This window comes from Tiliqua scincoides, chromosome 2 (assembly GCF_035046505.1).
Source record: "Tiliqua scincoides isolate rTilSci1 chromosome 2, rTilSci1.hap2, whole genome shotgun sequence".
Classification (NCBI taxonomy): Eukaryota; Metazoa; Chordata; class Lepidosauria; order Squamata; family Scincidae; genus Tiliqua; species Tiliqua scincoides.
Window position 1 is genome coordinate 23,246,393 of NC_089822.1, and position 18,362 is coordinate 23,264,754.

The 18,362-nt window shown below is 42.9% G+C and overlaps 1 protein-coding gene across 1 annotated transcript in view; it reads left to right on the top strand.

The window, feature by feature from the left end:
• The first annotated feature begins 1,870 nt into the window (after positions 1 to 1,870).
• MAP3K1 (mitogen-activated protein kinase kinase kinase 1) overlaps positions 1,871 to 18,362 on the top strand; it is an 80,449-nt gene continuing 63,957 nt past the window's right edge. The window contains exon 1 of the mRNA XM_066618352.1: positions 1,871 to 2,340. Coding sequence (XP_066474449.1) covers positions 1,871 to 2,340 — 470 coding nt within the window. The remainder of the gene's footprint in view (positions 2,341 to 18,362) is intronic.

The window sequence follows — 18,362 nt, forward strand, 5'->3', positions numbered from 1 at the left end:
GGAATCACACAATTGTTGACAATTGTCAAGATTTTTTTCCATTAGTAAAACAGCAGTGCCTTTCATACTGTAAGATCAGCACTTCATTTCTTTAACATGTCTATTCAGAAGCAAGTCCTATTTAAATGAAATAGGGATTTATTCCAAACGTAAATAGGATTGCAGCCTTAACATTTTTTTTCCAGTGCCATACTAAGCTGATTTATCACAGGAAAAATTAAAATGCAAGAGAGCAGAATGACTGCTGCTAAAACAACTGTGCCATAAAACAAGAAATGAAGAGAACTGCATTTGTAATGAGTTGATTTAATGAGTGCCACATTAGTTATCTCTGCATTAGCTATCTCTGCAAACCAGTAAAGGTGTTATTATTAAAGTTGTATTTCATCATTGTTGTTGGGACTATGCATGTAAATAATTCTCCTGCTACCACATTTCTTAAAATTATGTAGTTTTGTGTTGTGTTGAAGGGTCATTGCATATATGAGGCAGTAACTTCTGGCAGCAGATTGAAAAGAGAGCACCCACCCCCATCCAGCCACTCTCCTCCATCACCAGGTCAGCGGAGATAGTATTTGGCATGTACTTACTTAGGTATACTTAGGTGTCAATAAGTCTTTGGCCATTTTCAAATACAGCAAACAGGTGAAAAAACACTGTTAATCTTGCATAGCCCAGTGGTGTAGCTAAGAGGGGTGGAGGTACCGAGGGGTATCAAGGTACCTTCTCCTGCAGTCCCCTTCCCCACAGCGGTTGTAGCCTTACATATCCCCGCATCCGCAAACCACTGAGAAGCTCCACTTCCCCAATAAGCTACAACAGTGGTTCCCAAATAGTGGGTTGGGATGCATAATGGGTAGATCCAAGGGCAGGCTATAGGTGCGTTCTTCCCCCCCCCCCCAAACTGTCATACCAGTGGGGAGGAAAGTTGGGAGCCAGGGGAACGCTCCATGTCCAGGTCTACCCAGCAGGTGCATCTGAGCTCCAAGTCTGGGCTGGTGCCCAGGTCAATCAGGTAGGTGGACCTAGGGCTCTGGAGCTAAGGGAGTGCTTATGCCCCCCAGAAACACTGCATGTGCCCCTGGGACCCACTGGAGGGGTCGCAATCTGATTTTTGGTGGGTCCCCAAAGCATGATGGAAAGATCAGATAACTAACTGTCTAAAGCCTTGAGGCTATTCAAAAATCAGATGTTGTAGTTGCTAATTACCCTGCAAAAGAGTTTTGCTCCTGCAATTTGCAAGTTTGCCTCCAATTGCCCTGCAAGGAGCTGAGCTCCAGGGGTTTGCAAGCTTGTTTTAAAGACAGGGAGACAGGAGATTAAAGTTGGAGGGTCTTTTTTCTGGTTATTATTACTTAGAAATAAATAAATAAAATATTCTTTCTTTCTAGAGCTCCTGTTCTTAAGCCTGGTAACCCCTGGTGGGTCCTGATCGCGTGCTGTTTAAAAAAAGTGGGTCCTGGGGCTCAAAAGTTTGGGAACCCCCGAGCTGCAGGTGCACAAGGGCCACAGCGGGCACATTCATCCTCTGCTATGCTTCCTTACGCGGCCGGGGCAAAGGACCAGAGGGAGTTCCCCAGATGACCAGAGAAGGCGCTAGAGAGACAGGCAGAGCGCGCACGCGCCCCGCTCCTCCCTCGGCCGCGCGCCTCCGCCCTGCAGGTTACCTATTGCGGCCGCCTCCATCCTCCGCTCCTCCTTCCCATCCTCAACCTGGGCCCGCCCAGCCCCTGGCGCTACGCCGTTTGCGCAGCCCACGCTGCTTGCGTAGCGCCCGCCCGGGGAACTGGCTCCGTCGCTGAGAGCGGGCTGCGACTGAGCGACTGGCTGAGGCGAGGCGAGTGGGATGCGATGTGAGCCGCCAGAGAAGATGGCGGCGGCGGGAGGAGGACCGGCGGCGGCTGTGGACCGCGTGTCCTCCTCCTCGGCGGTACTGAGCTCGGGTCAGGAAGCCGCCGCCCCCGCGGGCGCCCGCAGCCCGAAGCCTGCGCGAAGCGGCGGCGGCGCCGCAGGGCTCCTGCCGCGAGAGGCGGGCGGCGGCGGCAGCAGCATCAGGGAGCCGCGCGCAGACTGGAGGCGGAAGCAGCTGCGCAAAGTGCGGAGCGTGGAGCTGGACGGGCTGCCGGAGCCCCCCGAGTGCCCCGCGCCGCTGCCCCTCTGTCTCCCGGGGGCCGCCGTCCCGCCCGCGCCTCAGGCGCCGCGCTCCACCCCCGGCAGCCCCGCGTCCTCGCCCAGCCGCGCCGGCTTCCTCCTCGCCGGCCCCCGGGACCCGCCGCCGGGCGCCGAGATGGCCGAGAAGGGCGCCGAGCCTCCGCCGCCTCCCGCTTCAGCCGCAGCCGGGTAAGCCAGGCGCTGTTCCCTCGGGGCCGTGTGTGCGAGCCAGCGAGCGAGAGAGGCAGGGAGTGTGTGTGAGAAAGACACACACGCTGGTGTGTGTGTGTGTACGTTAGAAAGAGAGCCTGGCGTGTGAGTGTGGGTATGTGTTACACAGAGACTGGTGTGAGTGTGTGCGTGCCTGAGAGAGAGGGAGACTGGTGTGTGTGAGAGAGGGAGAGAGACTGGAGTGTGTGTGTCTGTGTGTGGGAGAGAGATTGGAGTGTGTGTGTGTGTGTGTGACGTGTGCGTGAGAGGAAGAGAGACTGGTGTGTGTGTGAGAGAGAGAGAGAGGCTGTGTGTGTGGTGTGGTATGGTGGTGCAGGGTAACACTTGTGACCAGCATGGGGGGTAGGCCTGCAGGAGTGTGTGTGCATTTGGATCCCAGCCTCCCTCTCCTCTCCCCTGCTCAGGTAAGAGTGCTTTGGGCATCCCTGAGAGGAAGTGGGCAGGGGTGCTGCATACATTTGCTTGCCTTTGGAAGAGCTGGGATTTTGGTGCCTCTCACATTACCAGGGGCCACTCTCTGGTGCGGGTCAGTCAGTGCTACTGCTGCTTCCCAGCATTGTTTTGGCACCAAACTCATGTGCTCTTCCTCTGTCAGGCTGCAGTGCTTACCACACTTACCTTAATGGACTATAAAGTCAATTGACTATAAAGGGACCTGAGTAGGCATGCATAGGATTGGGCTCTCTTTGCACGCCCCCACCCATCCAGCCTCTGCATTGGAGCTCATGTGTGGTGGTGTGGAGGAGGTTCTCTGTGTCGGTGCACTGTAAGTGTGTTTTCAGTGCCTGCTAACTGCCCAGTGACTGCAGAGGGCTTTGAAGTTTTGAATTTATCTTGGTGGTGGTGGTGGACCGGATGTATCAGCCATTCAGCTACAGGGCTGCTAAACCCACTAATTCTTCAAGCAGTGCTCTGTGGTTCAGAGAATCTGGAGTTGGGGTGTACTTGTGAAGAATTGAGGGTGGGTGTAAACACTTTGTGAGAATTCACATAGTTTAGTAATTGCATTTTAGATTGCTCTTGAATTGACTTCTTAGTCTTGGTGTACTTGATATTTAAGAGGGAGACGGGACTCAGGCTTCCCTCTCTTTCCCTGTGCCCTGTTCCGCCTCATTGCAGCTTGAAAATGCGGAACTGTTTTTAATGTTGATCTTTTGAGAAGGAAAACAATTTATAGTTATGCGTGTCTGCCCCCACCTTTTAAAGAAAAGCGCTATATGATGTCTGGCGGGGCTCTCATGTATCGGAAGATGGTGTGACCAGCTTTACTTACATTCACAGACACTGTACAGTAACTTGTCGTTTTCATTGTTTTCTTACTTTTGAGAAGAACAGTACGTTTCAGATATGTATATGAAAGAAGTTTAATGATTTGAATGTTTAATGATCAGATGGCTGAAATGCCTTTATTCATAAATGGGGCTATTCAGACTTCTTGTTTCCAGCAGCTCGCTGCCTTGAATTTGCACTTTTGGTCTGTTTGCTCTCAGTAGGTTTGTGATGTGAGTTCATGGTTAAGATCCTGCAATCTGTGACTGCTTGTGAAGAGCTGTATATGAAAGAGCTGTGGACTGCAATGCTCTTAAGAAGGACTTGCTGTTCAGCCCTTAACAGTTCCTTCGAAGCAAGTCTTGCTGGTCTCAGAAGGATAGACTTTAAATAAGCAGGTTTAGGATTGAAGTCCTTGTGTTAATGCTGTGCTATTTTTAAAATTACTGTCCAGTACAACTGTTACATTATTAACAACCTTATGCTGCCAATAATTATTCACTCTAGACCTTAGGCTAGTGACGGTTATCTTAGTTGTGCTATTAATATTGTGACAAATAAATATCATTAATACACAGGTGCAAACATACTAAACAGTAGCTCTAGAAACAGTCCACATAGTAATCTGGGGTAGTAAAGGTATTCATATTGAATGTATTCAGCTTGTAGTAAACAGGAATTCTGATGAATGAATTGTGCTAAAAGTAAAGGATTGTAATGTTGGGAATTCACTACTTGAGAGAATGCTGAAATTGATCAAAATGAAATATTTCTAAAAATGAATGCTATTTGTATTATACTAATGCTGTTGGAAACCTTTTAAATAGATCTTTTCTACAGCATAAGAAAAATAATGGGATTAAGCAGTGACAGAAGCATTTAGTTTAAATGGGATTCTCAGGTTCTTATTTCAGTGGGCTTTGTTACTATTATGGGTTCAGAAAGGTCAATGCTTGTTGCATCTGGGGATATCACTTATGCTGAAATATTGACAATTGCTGTTTCATATGGGGTAGGATTTTCTTGGGGTTACCCCTGTATTCCAAACACATGTTTATAGTTTTGCTTGAAAATTTGTAAGTCCTTGAGGTTTGTGTACATGAATAAAAGACAAGTTTCAAGAGTACTTCTTGCAGTCATTTTTCATGGTTTTGATGAGGCGTATTATGTAGAAGATACAAAGAATGGCAATATTAAATGTCAGGTGCATTATTCTGCTTCCTTCAATGCAGGAGATTAGCTATTAATAACCAGATTAAATGCAGCACAGTCCTATGCATGTCTACTCAGAAGCAAGTTTCACTGTCTTCAGTATGAATTATGCCCTAGTAACTAATCCTAATTTCAGGTATAGATTCTGAGTTTATAGGTTTTTAAAAACTCAAGTTTTATGCTCTAGTTTTTTAATGTATACTGCTTTTGTAAAAAAGCTCAAGCACTGATACAAGTATGCTTTGCCTTGCCTACAAGCAATAAGCTATAAACTTCAATCCTGTGAGCAGCTTATCATACTTTCAGTGGAACTATCAACCAAATGATGCAACAGAGTACAAAGTACAATTTCTGTATGCATTCATGCATTAAATGTAACATTTAATGTACATTATGCAATATTGTCAAATGCGATGGCTGCGGTTGTCTGAGCTTAGCCTATTGGCTTGAAATAAGCACATAGCACATCTGATCTAAAGTTCTTATGTAATGGTTTTTCTTTAAATATTTTACATATTTGGTCACAGTTATCAGTGTCTGTCATGATCTTGAAAAATGATATACAAATCACATGTATGTAATTAACAGGACCCTATACAGAGTGAATATTTTTTGAAGTGTGTTTGGGAGTTGCTCACCCTACTTTAAAACATCAGCTGAAATATATACATCTCTTCTGTAAAGTATGAATGAGAGGAAGCTTGTTCCTGTTTGCTGCTAGTAGTTTACATTTAGAAATGTTTAAATATAGGTGCCCTGAAAGTAAAGATACCTTTATAATATGAATTTTTCAAATATTTTAGATAAGATAGCATTCTTCTAATGTGTGGTAGCCATAACTTTATCACTATGTGCTATAGGAATAATGCATCCTTCCTTATTAGAGAATACTGCAATTCTTAGGAAATGCTATTATGTTTAAAATGTAGGTAGCTTCTTTTAGCCAAAAGAATCTTTGAGGAAGTGTATGTATGTGTGTTTGCTTTTTCAACTGCAAATTTTGGAAGATAATAAAAAAGCTTCAACTTAATTTATTTTAAGTGAAATTTTAAACCAGTCTTAAAACTAATTTAAAAAATATTAACAGTTTTCCATTTTGGAGAACTTTAAGGAAGAGGTGAGAGGCTTTCTGAGTATGCAGTAGATTTCTAATAATCTAACTGTTGGATACCCTTTTCTGATAAACTGATAGGAATATCATATTCTGCCTTTTAGAGAAGCAAAGTTAAAGTGGTTCCATTCTAAATCATACCCTTCCTTTTTGCATAAGAGCTATTTCTGGGGTGGGTCTGGATCCAGTTCCACTTGCAACAACTTGTCATCTGTATCAGCTTATGCTTATGGATTGAGATGTGGTTCAAATGATGCATCCAACCCATACAGTGGACTGAATGAGCATTGCTGGGTAAATGCAGCTGTGTACATGCATCAGCTAGCTATACAGGCAGAAGATCTGCCTACAGGATTTCCATAGATCTGCATGCAGGTTCTCACTTGCTGAAATTGGGTGGCTCTGTATAAACCACTGTTTTAGGCATGTCAGTATTGTTACATTATTAGACTAAGCAAATATTTCTGTATTTCAGGTATGATATCTTGAGGGATTCTTGCAGCACAGTCCTATGTGTGTCTATCAAAAAAAAAAGTTCCATTGTGTTCAATGGGACTTGCTCCCAGGAATGTGTGTATAGGATTGCAGCCTTAAGGAACATAGGTGACTGTGGACTAAATGCAGTTAGGGTAAGAGATTTGATTCACTGGAAACTACTTGTACACGTTTGTTATTTACAGTAATGCTGTCAGCACAAATTCCCTTTCACAGGGGTTACTCCATATAAAATCCATAATTCTAAAACTCCTATTGTCAGTCACACTGGATAATTTTGGCCATTGTCTATCTACTAGTTCATTACTTCTAAAAAGTCAGGCTAAAGCTAATTAAAGGGGATCGGAGCCTATTTTTTGTACTATAATATCAGTCACATAGTTATGTGTATTGTCAATATTGCTTGTATTACACAGTAAATGTTGTCAGTGTTGCTTGTGTTACACAGTAGTAAATGCTCCATAAGAACAGAGGATAGATGTTATTTGGAGAAGCAGCAGCCTAGCATCTTGCATCATAATTCAAAGTGATTGGACATCGGGTCTTGGGTCACATTTGCAACTTGTTAACTTCTCTCCTTGTGCTTTTCTGTTGCTAAATGCAGCTTTGAGATTTTATTCTGAATTACTGATGAAAACATTCATTCTTTTATTTCTGCAGTTGGAGTATTTTGTGTATATCCCTGTTGGCACAAGCACATGGGTAATACATGTTTATATACTACATATATATTATATGTAAAATCTTCCACACATATATAAAAATGTGTTTATAACACATTTTTATATATGTGTGAAAGACTTTATATATTATATGTGTAATATGCTTTATATTTTGACAGTGTGTAATATTTTTAGAATTAGGTCATAACTTACGACAGTACATCTATTTTAAGTTTTCCTGCAAAGCCTTGAGGCAGCAGTACTTCCTTCCAATTATGGGGCTAAATTAATTTATAACTATTCACTTACATTCAACTTGATCTCTCTCAAATTCTCATATATAAAATGAGAGAGAGATGGGCGAACTGAATGGAAGTGAATGGTTAAATTTCTTTCTCTCTTCTCTTATTTATATAAGTAAATAAATACAAATATGTATATAGTATAACCAAATCTTCTGCATTTTTGAACACCATCAGCTCAATAGGAGTTGTGTATGCACAGATGGTATTTACTATTGGTATGCAAGCAATAGCTTTCACCAGAAGAGTAATTTGCATCATACTTGTGAGTGTGTGTGATTGGTTAGTGTTCCAAGACCAGGTTTAATGCATACTGCAGTATACCTGTACCTATATTTCTGTAGGTCAAACAATCTTTGCAGAATTGTATTCCTGCTCTATCTATCAGTGTGTGCAAATACTTTCTTAGACAATATAATTCCAAGATAATTGCTTGAAAAAAACGGTGACTTAAATGATCATGCAACACTTCTGTGATAGCTTTGCATGAATTTTTTGGGGGGAGACCTTTCAGGCAGGATTGAAATTTACAAGTCCTATCCAGTTGAAACTTACTGCCGTTTGGTATGATCCAGTAATGGTTTTGTCAGTGTGGTGTAGAGTTGGACCTTCCAAACCCTGGCACGGGGGCCAGATCTGGGGTTTGTAGTAGCTCTTCCACCCTGTAAGTGGAGCTTACTGTTCTGCTGCATTGCCGACTTTCAGTTAGATTGGGGGACAGTGACACTCTGGGCAGTTAAATCTGCCTGGATGTCCCCTTGTGCAGCCTTCTGGGACGCCAGCAAATAGTCGTGACTGGCCATAGCATCCCTGTCTCCTATGTTACTGAAAGTTAAGCGGTGATGGGGCGGAACGGTAAACTCCAGTCCAAACGGGGACTGGTTTTCCATGACACAGTGGTTGTGAGTTTGGTGACCACTGGTGTAGAGCAGTGGTTCCCGATTAGGCCCTGTCTCTGGCCCCTTAAGAGGTGGCGATAAGAGAAGGTAGCAGTGTGATCGCCAGGATTGTACCACTGCCAGAGAGAAAAGGAGGTGTTTTGAACTTTCCCCTGGTGGTGTGTGGGAAGCCTATGGACATCTCTGTGGGGCTTCCTAAGCCTCAGAACTTGCAGTGTCACAATCAATATTTTAAGCATTCTGAGACTTGGGGAGCCCCGTGGAGGTGTCCATGGGCTCCCCACAACCCCCCCCCCAGGAGAACAGCACTGCCAGGTGTAAGTTAAAACCCTTTTGTCCCTGGTAGTGGCATGATCCTGGTGATTGCATCACTGCCTTTGCCCCTCCCCTGCAATAACTTACATGGTTTCTCCTGTAGAAGTTGGAAGCGACTAGTGTAGAGGAAGATGAGCCATATTTGCTGCTCCAAGTTTCTTAGAGGAAGGGTTGTATAAATATGTGAAAAATAAATACGTTTTGTGGGTTTCAAATGTTGAACCTTAAAGTGAATTTCTCAGCATAAAGATAAGCACAGAATTCCTTTGATATGTGTCCTCTGTGTGAAGCTTAAAAACCAGGTATGGAAGTTTTATTGTCAGTACCGACTTTCTGGGGAAGTTACGATTCCAGATATATATTTTACCATTAAAAATTAACTAGGACAGCTGATTCAAGAAAATAGAGATAGGCTCTTGTACAGTGGGAAAGTTAATAACAGCAGTTAACCATAAAAACTCCAAACATTTTGCTCCATTGTGATAGGATTTCTCCGGAAACCCAATCCCACTACAATGGTCATTTCCCCTCAAACTTGGTGTTTTAATTACACTTCTTTATTTCAGCAGGTGGGGACTGGTAATGTCACTTCCCCCGACTTAACCTTACAAGAAATGCCATTTTGGCCACCAGTCACTCCTGAGGAAGTGAAGGATCTTATTCTTCATTGAAGGTCTGGAAAGTAACCGGGCCTAGATCTGATACTTCCTGAAGCGCTGAAAATTGAACCTGAATGGTGGGCCTCCATGTTGTCATCTTTCTTCACAATGATATGTCTCCTGAATTTAGCCTTGAGAAAACACTAGTTCCAGATAACTGCTCTGATGTGTGTGAGATATTGGGCTTAGGGGTTGGAAAACCAGTTAGATTAGTCTCCCTTCAGATAGTCCCGGAACCAGGTCTTCAGGGAACATGAGAATAAAGTACTGTTTGTTGAGGGTCAAAGAATTGGGGGAGGCAATAATTTTTATGACTTGCTTTTGAGGTTCTATAAACTATTTGTCTGGCCCCTGTTTGAAATGAGATTCTGGATTAGATGGAACCTTCATATGATCTAGCAGGGTTGCTTTTATATGTATGCATTCTGTTTGATGAAACTTCATTTGCTTTTCAAGATGAGATTACTGTTATCTCTGTTTGGGGTCTATCCTTAGAAGCTTCAACTCTTGTTCATTCCTGTTCAGCGAATTGATTGTTCACTCATTGCTTTGCTCCTTCTTGTCTTCCTGTCCGCTGCTCCAATGGGAATGTCAGACCTGAAATTAGCAGTGGGGATAATGCCCACACGAAGCAGCCACCATAGCAGCATCTTTGCATTGTTCTATGGACAGAATCCTGTATTATGAGGCTGACATGGCTATAGAGGGTTGGGTGGCATTTGAAGGAGAAAAATGGCAATGAGTGGTGTTCAACACTTCCTCACCTGCTACTTTTTCCTTGCAAAGCTTCCTTGTCCTTTTAGGCAGAATTTAACCTGTTTTTCCCACCATCCAGGCTTATATACTGGAAATAAGCCTGACTGAGCTGGGTGCAGCCTTGCCTGTAAGATGCATGGCCATGCAGTTGGAATTCAAGTCTTGTTCTGCTTCCCTCTTGGTACTCTGGAGTGTGGTGGTGGTGATGATGTCATCGCCGAGTACTTTGGAGCCACCAGGCCCACAACCACCATACTGGCTCCACTATTCTTTCTCACTAATGCCACTGCCCCTCTCCTTGTAGTGTTTTGGTAAATGTGGGCCTGAGAACATGTGTTTGAGATAATGTAGTTCTTTCCTTAAAAAGACAGACCCTCACAGTGTGTAGCCCAGTGTGGCCTGCACAGTGTGCAGCCTTCACAGTGTGGCCCTTTGTTCAACAGGCTTCATGGTGGTGGCTGCCTGTGCTAATCCCTGTCTACTTCTCTCCTCTTCTGGCCCTGTGGAACCTGTGCATGTGATGATCTCCTTTTTAGCCCTAAAGACCCAGTAGACATCTGAGGCAAGAAGGGAGGCCGGCATGAGTAGAAGTTGCCATGTAGTGTTGTTTTGGGGTGTTTTCTGGAGACAATTGTTTTGTCATAGCCATCAGGTAGATCTTGTATTGCAGTGAATTTCTCATGGTGGGAGTGAAAGACTGGGAGTTATTCCCTGAGGCTCCTTTTTGGGTAGTGGGCACAGAGCACTTTGTAGCTAGATCATCTTCCTTCTCCTCTACTGTATCATATGAAAGGATTTGAATATGTACCTTACAAAGGATGAGATGCAGCTGGGGTGGTTGCATACGAATAGGGGGGCTGGAGGGCATGGGCCCTTAGTGCCAAGCTGCAGGGGGGCTCTGAGTTTTTTAAATCTTGGTATTATTCAAGAATACCATCAGGTTATATATCATTCAATGTGTAAGTTATGCAGAATGCAGTGAAACAAACTGAGTGGAAATATCTCTATTCTATCAAACATTATAGCCAAAAAATCAGAAAAGGAAAACACAACTGCCTTATGTAACAAAAAGTGGATTACACTGGGAATCTTGTATCAAAAGATGTACACTGTAACAAAAAGTGGATTACATTGGGATTACCACTGGGAATAGTTTATTACAAGTATTTCAGAAAACCAAATGTATTCTTCATAAATGTATGCATGTTTTTCTTTCTTCTGTATTACAACAAAACCGCTTTTGTATGTATGGTAGACCACAAGCCCATTGCATATTATCTTGATAGGCATTCCTTCCCTGTTTTGGGTTATGATCTCTAATGTTTCCTACATATGTGAAACCTATTACATATAAATTCAATAAAACAAAGTATTCACTGTTTGTTTCTTCTTTGGCCATTATTAATTTCGGATCATGAATATTGTTGAAAATAATTTTGTCATGGGGAGGGTGCCACAAATTTATGGACCTCAGGTGCCAATTGACCTTCGTATGTCACTGGGGTCACTTATGGAAAAGTCCTAATCTGTGCACTCGTTTGAATGGGATAAAACAGAAGTTAACTTATTTCTAACTGTTGAGAGCTATAGAAACCTATCAAGAGCTTGCAGGCAATTGGGCTAATCCAAAAGACAATCCAGAGTTTCAAAATCAGGTCTTTACTTAGAATGGCTGTGGGCAGCTATAGGTTGGAGTGGGGTAAAACTGTGCTGAAAGGTTGCAGGCCAGAGTGACATCAGTTGTTGCATCAGAATGTGAGATGATATTGTACGAGTATTGTATCGTATATAACCCACTTTTGCATCTCTTCTCCCCTGCCCCTTCTTTGAAGGTTTAATTATAATTTTGTGCTTTCCGGGCTCATTCTTGTACTACTTTTTGGATGCAGTCAGGGTAGGGAGGTGAACATCAGTGTAGGAATGGCAATACAAAGATTTTATTTTTTGCCTGGGTAAATGTGTGACACGCCATGATGTGTGCATCCTCCCCTTCATGTGTTACAAGACATATGATTTGTTTAACACAGATTGTTTAATCATAGCTACAAAGTCTTGTTTTATGGTTTACTTTTATAGAGGTTAATCTTTGTTGGAGTGAAAACATGTAAAGTAATTCTCAATCTTAAAAGCATTCATGCAGGTGGTTAACAGGTGTAGTCGTTTTGCTTTTTCTTCTCAGAAGTAAGTTCCAGTGCAGTCAATGGGATTTGCTTCTAGGTTGAATGCACAGGGTTGCGACTTACGTTTTCTAGGTAGGGGAGTTGGGAGTGTTTAGACTAGGGGTGTCAAACTAGTTTCATATAATGGGCCGAATAGCATTCTTGGCACCTACTGAGGGCCAGAAGTGAGTTAGGCAGGAAGTTATGTCATAAAGCAGATGAAGGACAGAACAAAGTGCTTTTTTCTCATGTAGAAACTAATTAGGTGCAAATGACAGAAGAGAACATGTGCAAATATTGATCATATTTTCAAGATATGGAAGAGCCCAATTATCACACAGTCTACCCTTTTAGCAGTGCCAATTCTGCTGCAGAATCACTTCACAGCTCAGCAGCAGAGAGGTGCTCTGTGATGTAATGCCTTGACAGAAGTGGTGCTGCTGAAAGAAGGGCAGCCTGTGTGATAATTAGGCTCTCCAGCACCTGGCAGTGTCTCTCTGTGTCACCCTTCTTACTCCGCCCCTTCCACCATAGCATTCCTTGACTTCTGAGGCCTACTTCAATCTGTGTCTCCCAGCACCTCAGCAGAAGTTGAGAGCCCAGGTTCTGGGAGAGCCCAGTTATCTTGTAAGCCAAATAAAGAACTTCCGGGGGCCGCATCTGGCCTGTGGGCCTTACGTTTGACATCCCTAATTTGGGCAATCCTTGTCTCTTCACTGCAGGCCATGGCTTGGAGAATTGGGAATTATCTCAGTGCTTGCGTGTTCCTTTTAGTATATTGCTTCCTAGCCTAATCAAACCTCAGTTTGCTGTTACTTTGCCAGTTTGGATGTGTGATTTGAGCAAGACCTTCAAACCAGAATCCTTGTCTGGAGGAGTTGCTCAAGCCATACTTTTTCAATTTGAATGTAATGACACGCTGATTTGATTTAAACCAGGAAGCATCATGCAAGGGAAGGATGGGCTTGCTCATTAGCCATCAAACTGCAATTATGAAGATTGTCCTGATGCAACCACTGTTGCTACAGTATATAATCACATATAAGTAAAAAAATTTAAGCCTAAAAATCAACCTTTAAAAGCTTGCTCGGCATATTAATGGCTAATGCCCATTTCCTACTGCAAGTGTGTTTGTGTAACATTTTAAAAAGTTGTGTTTTTGCAACATTTTCATGTAACCTCCAAAAGCACAACTAGAGTCAACAATGTGAAATTATAAGTTTCATTTTCATTCATTAAGGCCGCAATCCTAACAGGGAGTTAGGCTGGCCCAAGTCCCTTCGGCTAGCCTAGGAGGAAGCTGGCTTCGCCTCCTCGGGAGGAAGCCAGGCCAGTGCTCCCAGAAGTGCTGACCTGCGGAGGCTGGAGGAGGCTAGCGGAAGCCTCCATGCCGACTTCCTCCCATTGCCTTGCGTTGGCTTGGATGAGCCGACGCAGGGATGAAAGGTAGGCATGGAGGAGGCGGGAGGGAGGCATTCCTGGGCAGGGGGAGGGTGGGTGGCCCCAGGGGCTGCTGTGCAGGGAGAGCGAGGTGGGACAGGGATCCAGCAGTTTCGGTGGATCCCAACCCCTATTCCCCGGGAGAACGGAGCAGCTTCAAGCTGCTCCGCTCTCCTTCGACATGTGCCATGTCAAGAGGTAGCTCAAGTCCGAGGAGACCCACTGGGGCCAGCAGCCCCTACCCGGGGTAAGGGGGAAAAGTTTCCTCTTGCCTCTGGCTAAGCTGCTTCTGGCCCCATCCTGCACTAGAAACAGCACAAGCCTCCTGGATTACCTGTTCAAGTGCAGGATAGGATTGTGCTGCACCTTTATTAATTTTAGTCTTCATTTAACGCACAGATACTATTACAAATTGGCACTTAACACCCATAGTGGTGACACTATGCTTACTAACCTATTCAAACCACAGTTTGCTGTTACTATAGGCACTATGGGTGTTAAGTGCTAATTTGTGATAGTGTCTATGTACCTTATGATTTCACTTTTTTACTATTTTTCAGTAACTTTGACTGTAGAGTTCTTAGGTAACAATTACCTAAGTCATTTGATGTGCGAGAATGATTGCCAGCTTTTCCAGGGTCTGGCCTTGGGTAAAATCAGACAAAAATACCTAATTCAAAGAATTTCGTAACTCAAGTTTTACACTTCTTTTATCTATGGGTCATCGCAAATTCCATAATTTGGGGCTCAAAACTTGCCCTCTTCTTTTAAAGTGAGATCGGGTCCCAGCCTACAGTTTGGTAACCTCTGGTTAATTTATTAAGCACTTAAATCAATGTAACTTTTTTGTGCTACCTGTCCATTGGAAATGTAAGTGGACTTCATTCATTAAGCTTAAATTTTAGCACATCATTTGTTTTTTTAGAGAAGCGCTCATGTCCATATAGTTAAATCTCCATATAGTTAAACATTCAGAAAGGAGGCACATCATTAGACAGATAGCAGATTATTTTTCTGTCTCTGGGCTACTTCATATGTTTTCTCAGCATATGTTGTTATCAGAAATGGTCTCTGTGGAAGGCAGTGAAATTCTATAGTGCCTGAACAACCACAGATTGAATAGCGGATACATCCAGTTCCTTTCACATCCACTTACCTCTGGCCTATCTTACAAATGGTGCTAAATGCTGATTGATTCAAGCATGGAAATTAATTTTCATGGTCTCTATATACTGTAAGAATTTCTAGATGATTATGGCCGCAGTTTTATGACATGTTAAAAACTTGGTGGTTTAACAGTCTCATATGGTTACCATGTTTCCCTATATGTCAGTAGTGTCAGATTGGGTCAAGATCATATACACCTGATCCTGTCTGGTAGTGGAAAGACATTTCCTGTTCTATTCTCTGTTTAAAGGTGTTGAATCCACCTGTCTCTTGACCTTTGGAATTAGCATACACTGTGCTGATTGTATCAGTGTAGAATGCAGAGCTGCCCAAATATGAGCATGATAAGATTTTTGTGTCGGCTAAAGCATCTTGCTTTAAATGATATCTTTAAAAAAAAATCTCACATAGCAGAAATAGAAATATTGGCTCAGCGCAATAGCAAATCATTATTTTAGTTACTGCTAACTTCCTTCCCCAGTTTCCCTGTGAATATTGGAGAACTTGAGGATGGGAGTCTTAAATATAATGCTAGTCTTTGGACTCAACAATAGATGATCTGTGTGAAGGTGGGTGCCCCTACCAGAGGAGGGGCTTGTGGAGGCTTGTTCACATACAAACAACATATTGGTGTGATATGAACATGTATGACTTGCATTCCTTAAGGTTGGAAATCTTTATGACAGGCACTTTGTCACAATGCAACATTTATGAAAGGATTATGACTGCAAGCCAAATGAGTATTTTTAAGGGGATTGCAAGCTGAAGATTTAAAGTGCTATTAGGAAAGAGGACACTTCCCCCTTTACCACTGATATTTTATAATTTGCGGTACAAATCCATAGAAACTTTCCTTTGAACCTTTGCCTATAAAAATATAGTGTTTAAAATTTGATACGTTGTGATCTGATAATTTGTTAATGCTTTTCTGCCCAGTTAGAGCTAGATGACCTAGGGCAGTGGTTCTCACACATTTAGCACCGGGACCCACTTTTTAAAATGAAAATCTGTCAGGACCCACCAGACATGATATCATGACTGGAAGTGACATCACCAAGCAGGGAAATTTTTAACAATCCTAGGCTGCAATCCTACCCACACTTATCCAGGAGTAGGTCCCATTGACTATCATTGTTAAAAGAATATACATACTAACTTGTTAAAAGTACAGGTCTGCAACATTTCTCCAAATGCAGTCACATCCCATAGTAGCATTGAGTCTAATATATTAAAAATAAAATATGGAAATGAATGGGGACCCACCTGAGATTGGCTCGTAACCCACCTAGTGGGTCCCGACCTACAGATTGAGAAACACTGACCTAGGGGATTGGTGAGATAATAGTATATTCGTTGATGGATATAAAAATTTTCCACAAAACTGTCTCAACTTAGAATATACATAGAGACAGCAATTTAGACAGAATGTAGTTCTTCGTTTTATAGCAGGAGTGCCCAAACCCCGGCCCTGGGGCCACTTGCGGCCCTTAAGGCCTCTCAATGCGGCCCTCAGGGGGCCCCTAGTCTCCAATAAGTCTCTGGCCCTCCGGAAATTTGTTGGAGCCCACACTGGCCCGATGCAACTGCTCCCAGCATGAGGGCAACTGTTTGGCCTCTCAAGTGAGCTGTGGGATGAGGGTTCCCTCCATTGCTTGTTGTTTCACGTCTGTGATGCAGTAACGGCAGCAAAGGAAAGGCCAGCCTTGCTTTGTGCAAGGCCTTTTATAGACCTTGAGCTATTACTTCATTCATTCATATGTTCATCTTTAATATATTCATTTATGTAAATTTATCCAAATTTGAAATGTAAATTAATTGGGCCCCCGACACGATGTCAGAGAGATGATGTGGCCCTCCTGCCAAAAACTTTGGACACCCCTGTTTTATAGTGATACATTTAAAAAATGAATCCCTTCCTATTTCTAGTTTTCTCTCATTTGGACTGGCTGTCCATAACCTGATCATGATCCTAGTAAGTTCATCCTCAGTAGTTGGCTGGGTAGTTCTTAATGCTTCTCTCTGCTTTCCTCCTTCATGGCTAGAATCTTCCATCTTTAATATAAATTTTGTCTGTAGACATTGCAGTTTGAGAATGAAACCTGCACACAACTCTTTAAAGAGATAAATGTATCTATTCATACATTTAAAATTTCTTCTCTAGATTTTAAAGCTGGGTTCACTCTTTCGATTGGTGAAAACGGTAATTGTATCACTTTTGAAAGTTCTTCCAACACTTTTTTCTTAGGTACAAAATCTTTATATTTGTCTGAGTTTGATAATATAAAGGGAGATAAGTGCTCCAGGTACAGAAATTGGCTTGGATCGCTAACACGCAAAGTCCTCATTAATGGAGTGGGTTGGGTTTTGGAGGTCTGTTCGTAACTTGAAACCAGCATAGGTTGGAACAGCCAGTTCTTGCTGGCCCAGTGCTATTGCACCTGTGTGGAAGCACCAGCAAAGGATATACTGTGTCTGTTTGAGAGCACTGACCCGGCTGTCTGTAATGCAGATGCCTGTAATTTGGCCAGTGCATGTGTCTGTAAAACGCAAAGGATCCAAATTTGGTTTGGAAAAAAACAACTTACCTGTGCAGTGCTATTTCTTTGTAAGCAAAACAGATGTTGGAAGAAGGCAATCAGCCATTCATAGAAAGCCTATTTAATCAGTTGTTTTCAAACTGGGGCGTCGCGATGCCCTAGCCTAAAAGCCCTGGCCTCTGCCCTCTTAAGGGGTGGGGCATTGAGGAGGCAGGGAGGAGGCAGTGACGCGATCCCCAGGATCTCATCACTTACGCGGCTGCAGGGACTGGGATGCACTCACCAGTCCCTGCAATAGCCTTCCTGGGGTGCGGGGAGCCCTGTGTGAGTGTCTGCAGGGCTCCCCAGGCTTCTAAAAGTTAAAATGAAGCAATCATGCTTCACTTCTGGTTTTGTGGAGGCGGGACGCGATTGCTCCACTTTCACTTTTGGAAGCCTGGGGAGCCCTGCAGACGCTTGCACAGGGCTCCCCATACCCCAGGAAGTACTGTTCTCTAAATAACTCTTCAGTAATGTTCTCTAAATAACAATTGAAAAGGTATGCTAAGCAAGAATGGAGAACTGGTACTTGCTCAGTGTGTGAAATTCTGCCACACTCCATAACTATACAGCAGATAGATCTCCTTACTGTAGTGCAAATTTGTTCAGTAAATTATGCTGTTAAAAGCATAAAAAAATTATGCTGCTTTGTGAACTTAATTGAAAATCGGTATATAAATACAGTGATGCCTCGCAAGACGAATGCCTTGCACAACGAAAAACTCGCAAGATGAAAGCGTTTTGCGATTTTTTTGGTGCTTCGCAAGACGAATTTTTTTGCAATTTTTTTTGGTTTGTTTGGTTTAGCTTCGCAAGACGAAATTTTTGCAATATGAAACAACTCGCGGAACAAATTAATTTCGTCTTGCGAGGCATCACTGTAATAAGATAAAGCTGAATACTAAAATGCTAGCTTGATAATTGTTTTAAATTCACTTTTTACCTATGTACATAATTT